Source organism: Rhynchophorus ferrugineus, unplaced genomic scaffold (assembly GCF_030347505.1).
Source record: "Rhynchophorus ferrugineus isolate W39M unplaced genomic scaffold, kcgeb_rfMv2 rfM2, whole genome shotgun sequence".
NCBI lineage: Eukaryota > Metazoa > Arthropoda > Insecta > Coleoptera > Curculionidae > Rhynchophorus > Rhynchophorus ferrugineus.
Window position 1 is genome coordinate 16,479,237 of NW_027472581.1, and position 15,318 is coordinate 16,494,554.

Genomic DNA, 15,318 nt, shown 5'->3' on the forward strand with positions numbered 1-15,318 from the left:
ATCAACTCAATTGGATTAAAAATGCAGTGATAGGGAGGGAGATATAATGGCCATAACATTCAGTAATCTGATTTACAATGTATCTTTTCTTAGGCTTAATTCTAAAAATCTAAATTACATAAAATGCAATTAAATATTTCATTTATATTTACTTATATTTATATATATATATATAGTACACTGATGGAGAAAATCCTAACAAGTTCATCAACAAAGGCTGCAATTAAAGAATGGCTTAAAGTACATAAAATAAGTTTCGAGGAAATCATGTTAAAGAATGAACTATTTCAAATTATTACTCAGTAAATATAAATGAAATATTTAATTTCATTTTATGTAATTTAGATTTTTAGAATTAAGCCTAAGAAATGATACAAGTTTCATTCAAGTATATATATATATATACTATATATATATATATATATATATATATATATATATATATATATATATATATATATATATATATATATATATATATATATATATATATATATATATATATATATATATATATATATAGTACACTGATGGAGAAAATCCTAACAAGTTCATCAACAAAGGCTGCTATTAAAGAATGGCTTAAGGTACATAAAATAAGTTTCGAGGAAATCATGTTAAAGAATGAACTATTTCAAATTATTACTCAGTAAATATAAATGAAATATTTAATTGCATTTTATGTAATTTAGATTTTTAGAATTAAGCCTAAGAAATGATACAAGTTTCATTCAAGTATATATATATATATACTATATATATATATATATATATATATATATATATATATATATATATATATATATATATATATATATATATATAGTACACTGATGGAGAAAATCCTAACAAGTTCATCAACAAAGGCTGCAATTAAAGAATGGCTTAAAGTACATAAAATAAGTTTCGAGGAAATCATGTTAAAGAATGAACTATTTCAAATTATTACTCAGTATATATATATATATATATATATATATATATATATATATATATATATATATATATATAAATATATATATATATATATATATATATATATATATATATATATATATATATATATATATATATATATAAATATATATATATATATATATATATAAATATATATATATATATATATATATATATATATATAAATATATATATATATATATATATATATATATATAGATATATATATATATATATATATATATATATATATATATATATATATATATATGGTAGATATGATGCATTGTACATAACAGTAACTTATGGTTCTTCCAAGTTCTTTAAAAGCTGATTTTCAAACTACTGCAAAGACAAGTTATGGTTTTTCTTCTTCATGGTAGTCGCCCTTGGACTTAGAGAAACATTAATTCTGCACCAGGAATAAAACCAACCCTGTTTCCATCATGATGAACTATATCTCTGCAATGAATAAATGTTATGACTAACAAAATCTAACTGATAGTTATTCCAAGGTTTACCTTTTTCCATGAACCTTTGTTGTCTTTATACTATATTTATTATCATCTTGCCATGAGCAACCCAATGTGCCATTCTGAAATATTCAAATTTAAAAGAGCCATTAAATATATAAATTGATATAATTCTTCCTTGATTTTGTTATATGTTTCTAAAAATTCTCTGGAAGTTCCATTAAACCTCTCCATGGGTTATCTTTACACCACTTAAATCATATATTATCTAACAATGTATGAACGGATGTTCTACATCTCTCAAATAGTTGTAATATCTTTTGGATCTTTGTGAACACTTTCCGGACTAACAATTTTCTCTGAAATAATTCTATTAAATTATGTTTCGATTGAAAAAACTACTTACTGTTTAATACATTTCGTATATTTGATCTCTGAAACACCAAGATTGATCTTGATTCATCACCTGTTTCGCATAAACACAATTTCTTTTTGGCGAATTTAAAGTTATATTGTTTTTTATTTTTTGAGATATTTTAGTGGGCGTGTCCGTACTAATATACAGTGCAGCTGCAAGGCGCAAAAAAATATGTTCAATAAAAACCGCGGCGATTTCAAATTTATTAAAACAAACCGTTAAAACAACCTTTGCCGGTTTATAACCCGTAATTTTAATATTTTCAAGAATTTTCAGATGTTTGACAAACGGACAACTTTTGCCGGCTCGAACTTCGTTAACAACATTCTATCTCTTTTTAAATAGAATAAAATTACAAGGATAATATTTTTTGACTCTAAAATGAATATACAACTTTAGACAGACTCATATTGACACTCGTGTCACTGCTATTTTAAATTGACTATATATATCAATGTATGGATAGTTATATGAGATGTGATATAAATTATTTTACCATGTCCTTTGACATATTCAAGTCGTTTTTACTGTGACGTCATTTGTTTTATTTTGCGGTTTAGGGTATAAAAATTTCATTAGGATAACAGAACTAACATATCATAAACTAGTTTTTTTATACAAATTAAATATTTAATTAAAACTTGATGTTTAAGGTCATACTCGTACAATAATTCACTGACACAGAAAAGTTCACATTGATGTTGAAAATTATTGGCATGTGTTAAAATCAAAATCAAAAGCATATTATGTATCTGGTTTGGTTTTGGTGGTGTTTGATTTTAATCAGAAACGATATTGATGAAAATGCAAAGTATCAATGTAAACAGCTTTTCTTAACTGTTATGTTTGAGGTTTTTATATATTATTATAATATCCCAGTTTTCTATCTAATATTGTTGAGTTATTAAGTATATAGAAAATTAAATTTTCATTATTGATTACTTGATTCAATATTTGCTGCAGAAAACCATCAAAGACTCTGAAGAATTTATAGTGATGATCCTCTGTCATATCCTAGTTGTCTGTTTTGTTGTATTTTTAAAAGTTTTTTAAAATTTAAAAAGTTGCCGGCTTGGTTAGTGTAGTGACCAAGGCGACGGAACCTCCTACTATTGCAATAGTCGCGGTTTCAAATTAATTGGGGCATGGTTGTAAATTTATGTTTGTTGGCGTTTAGAATTGTGACTGTACATAAAATAAAAAAGCAAATACCGACAAAGTAAATCACCCCAATAACGCCTATAACCAGACTGGATAAGACCGGATGTCTTTGGGGGTGATTTCTAAGTTGGTCACTCGCCAGTAGGTAAGATTAAGCCGAGGAACGTGGTTAAAATCCCACACTGAGCAGTACTGCAGTACCTAATTGGTAAAAGTGAAACTATACATACATATAATAAAACATAACGACAGAAATATTTGAAAAAAAATTATTTTAATGTCAATCAGAGGAGGGAAAAAAGTTTTAAGACAAGAAAGATTATCAATTGATGAATAAACTGTTATCAGATTTACACGTGACTGGAAAAATCCAATTGATGAATAAAATAAAAATAGGACTACTACATAAATTGGTTGAAAATGCCATTTCGAACCGTTTCAGCGAATTTCATTGACTGTTGATGAGAAGTAGATTCGCTACAAAATTCCGAAGAGCAAAAATCACTCATCAAAGTATTGCTGTAGAAATTGTGAGTTTAGGAAGATACAGTGTATTATTAACTGCTGAAGCCATGTGAAACAGCTACTGCAGATGTGTACGGATGTTAATTGAATGAATTTAATGATATATTGTGGAAAAAAAGATCAGCAATACCGAGAAACAGACGCAAAGCCCTTACGGTTCCGGACTACCGTATCCAAACTACTCACCAGACTTAGTGCTTCCTGATTTACGTTTGTTCAGATCGTTTCAGAATTGAGCAGTGACGTTGATAAAAAATTGAAAAAAGTTGTAGAAAATAATAAAAAATATATATATAAATATATGTACACAATATGTTGTACAAATTTTCCTGAAGAATGTTTTGATGGATAAATTATCAGAATACATTCAAAAACTTAGTGAAATATAACATACATATTTTGACTCTAACCTAAACTGAAAGTGACAAACATTTGACAACAAAAAATAAATAAATTTATAGATGTATAACAACTGCGATAACAGAAAACTATTAATAAATAACGTTTACCAGCAATATAAAAGAAAACCAAAAGTGTTCAGAAATATTTCTCCTCTCGAGTAGGAAATTGATAAAAATAATTAATCTAAAATGATACAAAAAGTACTAAAATTGCCACGTGTTAGAGTTTGGACCCTTTTCTATCATAAATTTATTGCCACTACCAGCACGACATTTAAGAAAATATCAGCTAATATTTTATAGCTTCTCACATCTATGAAAAATGAGGGTAAGCGGTATATAATACAGAGAAGAATTCTGTAAAAAACTGAAAATAAAATAAAATTTCAGGTATTCTTTATATATACTAGACTGTAAAATAAACCTTCAATTATTATATTCGCGGTAATGTTTTATATACGTGTTTTTACTTTCAACATGTGGTTTATGTTTATATCACAAAACTTGTTAGATAATATTCCGGTCTCCTAGAGAGAAAATCTTAACAAAATGGATCATCGATATTTTGGTCTCCTTTGTTTGCATCTCAACTTAACGTGTGTAATTATTTTGTATAATTCGTTTTAAATTTTTCTGTATAGATGATCCTTGTAATTAATCAATTATTATCAATTGTTTGTTACGAAAACATAAAAATTATGTTACTTTTTTATATTAATAATCATTCTAAATATATTATGTATGAAAACCCTTAAAAACATTATTATCATTGAAAAAAATAAGCCATTTATACATGATTTATTGACTTCATCATTCACAGCTTTCTCATCAGTTATTAGTAACATTAAAAATCGTTTTCATCATCATCAACAATAACAATATTTGTTTTAATATTTGTTGTCCTATAATCATTCCAATAAAACTGTCAATGCACGTCATAGACGTACGATAAATATACTACCAAATGTGGTTTGTAAAAATGTAACTGGTTTTAAAATCAGAACAGAATTTTCTTTTTAATTTTATCTCTGTTCAAAATAGATGAAATGCTGCCTGGAGTGTGGAAACATGAAACCGAATAAGCTTATAAAATTCGATTTTAATTGGGCCATGTTGTCAAATCTGTACGAAATTCTTCAAAATAAATTTATACTGTTCTTTCGACAAACTAAAATGTCTAAGAAATAAGTATCGGTGAGTCAGGAACCGATTGAGTTTATCCATATCATAAGGTCAATCGTTTAGCGTTTAACTCATGCCTGTTGTCTTTTGGTATTATTTTCTCAAAATGTTTCATGAAGATGTTGGTTAGGGTAAGACACTTTTCATTTTTTTTTAAACTAGCAATATGTAGTAGCGAGGGTTTTTTTCGTATTTTTCGATTTTTCCGACTATTTCTAAAATATTATTGTTGGGCACAAAGATAAAAAGAGAGACTAGGTTTAAATTAACAAGAAAACCTGCTACCGCTCGTAAAATTAGCCGCTTTTAATTTGATATACATTGATATCTATTAGTAATTTTTAGATGTAGTCCCTTTAGCCCAAAACAACCATAATATTTCCTTTGTCGACCGAGAGAATGAGGATGTTCTTGTTCTCCTTAAGACTGTGAAGCGCTAAGCATTTCAATGTAATTGTAATTGCAATTTAAATTTTTAAAAACCCTCTGAAGGGGGTTAAATTTTATTATATTATTAAAGGGGTGAAGTTTGAAAGTATATAAAAAAACTATATTTTCAAATTTCTAGACTAGAATACCCAATTAACTAATATTCATAAACAGAATTTAATTAAACATATGACGATGGAAACTGTCGAGCCGAAGCTTTGTTCCAAAACTCGTTACTGCGCCAGGCGTTTAACGATTTGAAAAATAAACATATCTTACGAGAGGCAAGAAGTTAATTCACATTAGAGACAGGGACGAATAAATAAATTACACGAACAAGAAAGAACAAAGTCCTCAAACAAACCGTCGAAAACCCTCGCGTCAAGTGACTTTCCAGCGCAGTCTTTGTTTTTTGTTGTTAGTTGAAAAGTCTCTCCCGCTCACTAGCACACACCTCACGGACCGGCGAAAAGATAAAAACCCTAATTCGCCGTCCGATGTTTTCTTGAATGTCGTCTACCAGGGAATGATGATGGGCTTTACAATATTATCAGTGGGAAGTAAACTGGAAATAGAATTTGTTTAACATATAGCCTGTCAGATCTATAATTGCTAATAACACTATTTTATAATAATGATACTTAAATACAAAAAATATATACTAGCAGAAATGTATAAGTAACAGGTCAATTGAAAAGTCTCCGGCCTACCTTAGTAAAACACATTTTTTTTGGCAAAATTATTTTTTTTTATTCAACAATAATTCCCTCCTACCATTTTTGTAGTACAATTTGTAATTTGCTTAAAGATAGGCCTCAATTTCAGCGACCGCCTCTGCATTCGACGAAAATTTCTTCCCAGGGAGCATTCTTTTGAGATCTGAGAACAGGAAATAGTCGCTGGGGGCCAGATCTACGTACGGTGGATGAAAAAGCAATTTGAAACCGATTTCATGGATTTTTGCCATCGTTTTTACTGACTTGTGACACGGTGCATTGTCTTGGTGAAGCAGCACTTTCTTTTCCTTCAAATGCGGCTGTTTTTTCGGCGATTTCGTCCTTCAAACGGTCCAATGACGCTATGTAATAGTCGCTGTTGATGGTCCTTCCTTCTTCAAGGTAGTCAATAAAAATTATTCCGTCCGCATCCCAAAATAACAGACGCCATAACCTTACCAGCTGACTGTTGCGGTTTCCCATGCTTTGGAGCGGGTTCATCGTGTGCAGTACTCTCGGATGACTGTTGATTGGACTTCAGAGTGAAATGATGGAGCCATGTTTCATCCATTATCACATATCGACGCAATACTCGGTTTTATTACTCTTGATCATCTTTAAACACTGGTCCGAATCATTAACTCGTCGTTGTTTTTGGTCAAAAGTGAGCTCGCGTGGCACCCACTTTGCACAGTGCTTTCTCATACCCAAATATTCGTGAATGATATGATGTACATGTTCAGTTGATTAGAGTCCCTACTATTTCAATCAGTTTCAATTTACGGCCATTCAAAATCATTTTGTGCATATTTTAAATGTTTTCGTCAGCAACAACCTCTTTTGGGTGTCCACTGTGTTCACTGTTTTTGGTTCTCATTTCACCACGTCTAAACTTAGCATACCAATACTTGATAGTTGATTTTCCTGGGGCAGTGTCCGGAAATTCGGCATCAAGCCAAGTTTTTGTTTGAACTGTATTTTTTCCCTGCAAAAAGCAATATTTTATCAACACATGAAATTCCTTTTTATCCATTTTTTTCACAACAAAAGAAGTTGTTGTATCACTCAATATGTTATAATTCACAAACTAATAATCCGACAGCTATCAAATTTATACACGCGTCTTTTGAGTGTAGGGGAAAACTAAAAAACCTCTGGATTTATTTCTAGTAGCGCCATCTATGTGTCATGCCGGGAACTTTTCAATTGACCTGTTTCAAGTTTAAATTTAGATGCATATTGATGATAAGTAGGAAGGAAATGTACTTCTAGGAAAATTAGGGAACCTAAAGCTTGAAATTCTTTTAGCATTTTTGATTGTATAAAACTTTGTCTATGACCTCCTTAAAGAAATCCATCCTTTTTTATAAAAATCCGTTATAGTCGTGATAGACTGTGGATTAGACGGCTTATGACTGAGCCGTCTAATGTCTGCTGCGACGAAAACACATTTCTTCTTCTTTGTTTTTATGAAGAACGAATAGATTTTTTTCTTTCTCTTGTTAGTTTCTTTCTCTTGTAAAAATATAAAGTGATTAAATTCACGCTTGTAACTAACTCAATCAACATAATATTAAATATAAGTTTTAATATTATTTAGTAACTCGGGAAGACTGTCTACTTTTCAACCAATGCACCATTGTTAACACCCAGGACTTCCAATATTCTTAATCAAATCTCATCACAATTGACATTGCCATTCTAGTTTCGGTCATCCGTCACCTACTTTTCAGATCAGAAGATTTCAAGTTTGGCTACAGAAGACCTTCCAAGGGATTATTTCACCCTTTCTTCGACAGACATATCCAAAACAACAGTATAAAAATAACAGCCAGAATAATATTTCTTAATAAAATTTTTTAAATTTAGTTAAAATGTCTAATACAATATATTATCTTGAGATAATTATAATATACTTTTTATTTTCAGTGTCTTTTTGGGTTCTTGCCTTGGATCACGATCTACAAATAGCATCAGGAGCCATAGGTACCATAAGCGTCAAAGATCCACAAGGAACCAAGGTAGCAGTTTGGGATCAGGTTCCTCTTGACGAAGGTAACCATAATCTATTTATATATTTCTTTTTCAATTACTAATCAGCTAATAAAAAGCAAAACCAAAGATAAAACATCTTTGACGTTAATCATATTAAAAGAGAAAATTAAAGGATTTTTTATTTTAATGCGAAAATATAAAACCGAGTATTGATGATTTTGAAACAGCAAAACTGAAGTTTAAATTCAAAGTTTTAAATTTCCCTTTTGTGGCTTTTCCTTTTGCGTTTTCGGAAATCCTGAATTTCAGAAATCGGTAACTTTGAAATAAAACAGCAACGCCGAAGTTTATTTTATGTCTTGCTTTTACTCCGTTTATTAATGGTAAATTGTATAATGGCAAGCTTTTTTCCATTTCCTGTAAATATTTTATTCTAATCTAATACGACGGCAGTTTAGTAAGTTAGTGCCTTTCATTAAAAAACGATAAAAAATTAAACTCTGCAGGTACATCGCATTTTACATAAACACTCGTATTTGGAAGAAGTGCTCGACGATGTTCAGCCGCAATCCGAACAAGTTTTACGCCCTTTCGAAACATGAATTCATCACAAAGCACCAAAGACCATGAAGCAATCAAAACAGTGGACTTGTTGGTTGCCATAAGCTTCACATATTATTCGAGATCTTCATACTGAATTAAAAAAATAAAACTTCTCAAAAACGCTATTTTCTCGACACAAATTCGGACATTTTTAACACAATAAAAAATTGGTTGCTGGCATTTCGACAAATTGACGCATACTGAAAAGTAAAGCCTGTGAATGATATGCTGAAATCCTTTTAAATTAATTTATAGGACTAATATTTAATTTTGGAATGCGCACGATGTCTTTCCTATCGAACATCTTGAAAATTCCACAACTTCTCTTATTCTTCGTTTTCTCTCAATGTTCCAGCTTTTCGCTGTTCTAGGGAAGTCCTTTGGCATACAGTCTAAACAATTTCTTTTTCTTTCATCTTTTGTATTTCTCATGTATTTTCTTCTTTATACGTATTTACCGGGGTTAATTTTTATGCCTTGTTAGCTTAATATCTCCGCTAGAGTCACCTTTTTTCTAGACGTTCTTCACGCGTTTTTTCTGACTTTTTCTGAAATTTTTTTATTTGTTTATGTTATTTTTTGCAGAACAGCCCCATAATTGAACTCCGTATGTCCATATAGATTTCAGTATTTGCTTATATAATAGCTATTTATTATGTACTGATAATTGTGATTTTCTTCCAATTAGCCAATACTTTTTATTATATTTCAACTCCAGTTGTTTTCTTTTCCTCTTTATATGTCCCTTCCAGCGAAGTTTTTCATCAAGATTCATTCCGAGATATTTAGCGTTGTTTCTATACGAAGTGATAGTATTATTTAATGTTATTGGTGCTTGTACTGTCTGATTTTAGGTAAACTGCACATACAGATTTATTTTCCTGAATTTTTATCTTCCAAGCATGTGTCCAATTATTTATTCTTCCTGCTCCTCCACTATTGTCTCCGACAGCTATAATCGCAGTATCAACAGAAAAATCTAGCCAACGTAATTTTCTCCATTTGTGGAATATCACAAGTGTAGAGTAGATAACGCATTTGCCCCAGTACACTTCCTTATTGCACACCTGCTTTAGCGTCTTTTATTGTAGAGTAAGTTTCTTCTTGTTTAACTCTAAACATTCTAGCTGTAATGTACGATTTTTGTATTTCGGTATGTTGTTTTGGTAACATTTTCTATAGTTTATGAACAAAGCCTTCATGCCAAACCTTATCGAAAGTTTGTGCTACATCTAAGAATATATCTGAACATACTTTTTTATTTTCGTAGGCTTTTTCAATAACATCTATTATTCTTTGGACCTGGTTAACTATTGAATGCTTGTTAATAAGTCCAACCTGGTGTGTTGGTATTAGGTTTTTTCTCTCTATGATTCTTTTCTTTTATTCTTTTCAACAGGAGTTTTTCAGAAACCTTAGATATTACTGGCAGCAGTGATATAGGTCTATAGGCTTTTATTTCGTTTGGTGACTTTCCAGGTTTTGGGATGTTCGGCAAATTATATTCAATATTAGCTTCGTTTGATTTAAAAGTTTTTTCTAGATATTCAGCAAATGCTTCTGCTTTTTTGGTGTTTATCATGTGTCTAATTCCCACGTAGGTCTCTTATAGCTAGACTGTGTAGACATGAGTGTTTTAAACATTTCGTGGCTTTTCAGAGTGAATAGTCAGTTTCTTTGTCATCTGTTAAATTTTTCAGATAGTCATTTCTGGATCTGTTTGTATTTCCCTTTTCAGGCTTTGAGTTATATTATGATTAACTATATGACACTTTATTCTTTGAACCTTTGATCAATTATTTTAGTTATTTAGTTTACAGACCTAACTTTAGAGAAATCAAGAGTTAATTTAATGATTACAAATATGATTACTTTAATGTCCTCTCTATATTATAAAAAGTAAAGGGCGTAAGTTTGTTCGTTTTTGTTTTAGTCAATTTACAAACATGCATTACATTATTTAATGTTCCAAGTTTATGTTTATATCATAAAAGTAAATAAAAATCAAATATAATTATATTTGCTGCTTAGAAGTTGTTACTGTTGTAAATGTAATCTTACTCATTATTCTTTTGTTATAATGTTCAGTGGTGTAATAATTTAAACTTAATACTTTTTTGAGTATTAAAACTTAAAAAATTTAGTGAGTGTTAGTTATTGAAATAGTTTGCATATATTTTAATACATAGACATTTATTACTGTTATTAATGTTATATATCAGATATATTTCTGGTCTTATATTGAAAATATTGGCAAAACAAGTTTTTGTAATATTAACATATCATTTTTAAATTATCTGTTTTTATTCTATTATGAGGAATATATCATTAACCTATTAAACTCGGATATCACTCAGAGGCCGATCACTACTAACTAGTAATAATAAATCTGATATATGTTGAGAAATAATAGATTTCGCCTATTTCAGTATTTAATTCACATTAGAAGATTTACTATAGAAGGCATCAACGATTTGCGGCTATTTTAAAGTAAATCATAACCAACATTTACACCGTTTACCATTAGCCAGTATAATAAAAGACAAACTTGAAAGAAAACTCCGGTTGCAATGCGGAAATGTAAGAACTGGCGTTTTCATTAATTCCCCGCTAATTGACTAAGATTGGTCCAGATCTGACCCCCCTCCGGCGCCGTCCCGTTTCCGCAACGACGCCCTTTAATTTAAACACCCGCAAAAGAAACGTCCAAAACGAAAATTAAGTATTAATTAAATCAGCTTCACCCGTGACAAGGCACCGGGGCGAAAGGAGAGGCGCGCCCAATTTTTTATTATCGGAAAAGTAAATTAGTAACCCCAATTTTTCGAATTAATTGGTTTCCCGTCGGTCTGGATAATTTCCAGGGTACCGTTCGCGTATTTTTTTTGCTCCCTACTCCTCCTCGATGTGACGTGGTGCCCCCTCCGAAAGGAAAAAAAATCATCAAATTTTCTCGTTTTTAATTTGATATTTGCACACGGGATTAGGTTTTGTTTACATTTCATTATTTTCGGGTGGTATTTTTTTTGCCTTTTGTAATTTTTCTTTTTCTGGCAGCGGCCGCGGCGGGTCTTTGTGATGATTATGAAAATTGATCGCCGGAACGACCAAAAAAAAAAACGTCTAATTTTGGAATTTCGTGCCTTTTGCCGGTCTCGCCTGTATTTTTTGATATTGTAATTATTAGGGATCCAGCACGGGGTGCATATATTTAAATAAATGTGTGCCACCGTTATCTTGCCTTATGTTTGCGTTTGTTTTTTATAACTTTATTAATTATTTTTTTGCAAATGAGGACGTTTTGGGTAAAGTTTTAATTAGCCTCTTGCCTTTTCATTTATATAACATAACAACCGCAAGGCTGTTTATTATGTTTGGAACTGTTAGTCGACAGACGTATTAAAATTTGAACTACTTTTACTGTAATATATTAAAAAAAAACAAAACCTCACATCAAACTCTTTTTATTTAAAATACGGTGTAAACATACAACAGCTAGTTATTAACAACAACTATCTTAGTCTTGTCTTGTCAACTCTTGCCTTGTCTCTAGTAATATTTTCCTTCATATTACCCTGAGATCTGATATTTCAGACCTAAACTTAATTGGCATTGATTAAGGTACTCCCACTGAAAATAGTCTAGTTCTGAAGCATCCTGGCATGCATAAGGACTTGAATTTGCAACTTTGCCAAGTGTTGAAAATTATATATGATATTTGAAGTAAAAATGTCTTTGTATATTTCTCGTCCCCTATAATGTAAAAAATGTAATTTGAAGAATATTTTATAAATATCTCTCATTTTAAAATAACTTTGAAAAGAAAAAAGGAAAAACAAAACACTATAAAATTATTTATCAGTATATAAAAACTTTTATAAATCTTGTAAATTATTCCTATAGTTGAAGAGTATAACATAACAGGTCAATTGAAAAGGCCCCGGCTTACCATACTAAAACACATTTTTTGGCAAAATTACTTTTTTTATTCAACATAATTCCCTTCAAGGCTAATACACTTATTATATCGACCCTCCAACTTTTCGATACAATTTTTGTAGTACGATTTGTCCTTTGCTTCAAAATAGGCGTCAGTTTCGGCGATCACCTCTACATTCAATGAAAATGCTTTCGCAGCGAGGATTCTTTTGAGATCTGGGAACAGGAAATAGTCTCTGGGAGCCAGATCTGTAGAATACGGTGGATGAAAAAGCAATTCGAAGCCCAATTCATGGATATTTGAAACGGTGTATTTTCTTGGTGAAGAAGCACTTTCTTTTCTTTCATATGTGGCCGCTTTTTGGCGATTTCGTCCTTCAAACGGTCCAATAACGCTATGTAATACTCGCTGTTGATGGTCCTTCCTTTTTAAAGGTAGTCAATGAAAATTATTCCATGCGCATCCCAAAATACAGACACTATAACCTTGCCAGCCGACTGTTTCGTTTTCCCACGCTTTGGACGGGGTTCATCATGTGCAGTCCACTCTGATGACTGTCAATTGGACTTCGGAGTGAAATGATGGAGCCACGTTTCATCCATTGTCACATATCGACACAAAAACTCGGGTTTATTAAGGTTGATCATCTTCAAACACTGGTCCGAATGATCAACTCGTCGTTGTTTTTGGTGAGCTCGCACAGCACCCAGTTTGCACAGAACTTTGTCATGCCCAAATACTCGTAAATGATATGATGTATACGTTCAGTACGGTCATTCAAAATCATTTTGTGGATTTTTGAAATGTTTTCGTCGGTAACAACCTTTTTTGAACGTCCACTGCGTTCACCGTCTTTGGTGCTCATTTCACCACGTCTAAACTTAGCATAACAATCCTTGATGGTTGATTTTCCTGGGGCAGTATCCGCAAACTCAGTATCAAGCCAAGTTTTTACTTCAACTGTATTTTTTCCTATCAAAAAACAATATTTTATCAACACGCGAAGTTCCGTTTTATCCATTTTTTTTTTCACAATAACAAAAGTTTTTTCACTCAAAATACTATAATTCACAAACTAATGATCCGACAGCTGTCAAATTTATACACACACCTTTTGAGGGTTAGGTCTAACTAAAAAACATATGAAGTAAATTATAGTAGCGCCATCTTTGTGTCAGGCCGGGGACTTTTAAATAGATCTGTTATATTCTGGAATTCACAAATTAATCTAAAATCTTGCTTAAGTTTACTGTTTATTATTTTAAGTTTATATATTATGTCTAAGTTAAAAGTATATTTAATTTAAAGGAAAAATGATAAAATGAAACAACATGCAAGGTAACAAATAAAATTTATTTATGAATATATAAGAACACAAGCATTCATTTATCTAACAAGATTACTCAATATCTTGCACGGCACTAAAAATACTTTCATTGTTTCCTCATTCAATCTATTCGATATGCAAAAATATAATGAAAACTCTCTCCCAATTCATCTAAGAAAAGCAAGCAATGCAAGTGAAATAGATATGCATTAAGACTGTATGCAGAATATACACATATACATTCATGGCCATATTCTTTTAAGACGTCATATTCTGCTTTATATTCTATGATTAACATAAAATTTTATTTTCTTAAAGAGGGGTAGGTACCCAGAAACTAATATTGCAGTTTATGTAATACACATCCGGTATCTTTGACCTCATTTACCCATGATTAAACACTTGTAGCGTCACTTCTATCTTTTTTACTCGTGGAACTCAATTGGTTTGCTTGCTGAGTATTATTTAAATAATTGGGAGTCAATAAATCTACTGCTTAAATTAGTTCACGTTTCATCCATTGGAATTTTAGCAGCTAGTTTGGCTGCAATCATAATTTTATCTGATTTTAATAACTCTCACCTCTCACAATTTGATACACTCTTGTGAATTCCTAATCGATTACGCTCAAATTTAGAAATAGTCACATTTTTACCAAAATAGGAACCCCCAACCTTAAAAATCCTCAAGCGAGCCAACAATGTTTCTGGTTCGGAACCCCCAACCTTAAAAATCCTCAAGCGAGCCAACAATGTTTCTGGTTCAGTTTTAACGCTGTGGATTAACTATATGATTAACGATATTTGATATTTAGATATTTGATATAAAAACATCTAATTTTCGAATTTCGTGCCTTTATCGGTCTCGTCGGTATTTTTTGATATTGTAATTAATACGGAACGAGCACGGGGTGCATATATTTAAATAAATGTGTGCCACCATTATCTTGCCTTGTGTTTGAGTTTTTTTTAAATTTTATAACTTTATTAATTATCTTTTTGCAAATTAGGACGTTTTGAATAATGTTTTAATTACCACCTCTGATTTATGTAGTATACCCACAAGGTTGTTTATATGTTGACAATTTACTATCTGTTTGACTAAAAATTGTTATAAAGTTGAACCAAAAATTTGGCATTACTGTAACAGTTTTCATAAGAATAAAACCAAAACATCATTTCATAAGACTCA

At 30.8% G+C, this 15,318-nt stretch overlaps 1 protein-coding gene across 1 annotated transcript in view; it reads left to right on the forward strand.

Annotated features, from left to right (window-relative positions):
* LOC143189965 (C3 and PZP-like alpha-2-macroglobulin domain-containing protein 8) overlaps nt 1-15,318 on the forward strand; it is a 468,650-nt gene that overhangs the window by 270,029 nt on the left and 183,303 nt on the right. The window contains exon 4 of the mRNA XM_076393989.1: nt 8,192-8,317. Within this exon, the coding sequence (XP_076250104.1) occupies nt 8,192-8,317 (126 nt within the window). The remainder of the gene's footprint in view (nt 1-8,191; nt 8,318-15,318) is intronic.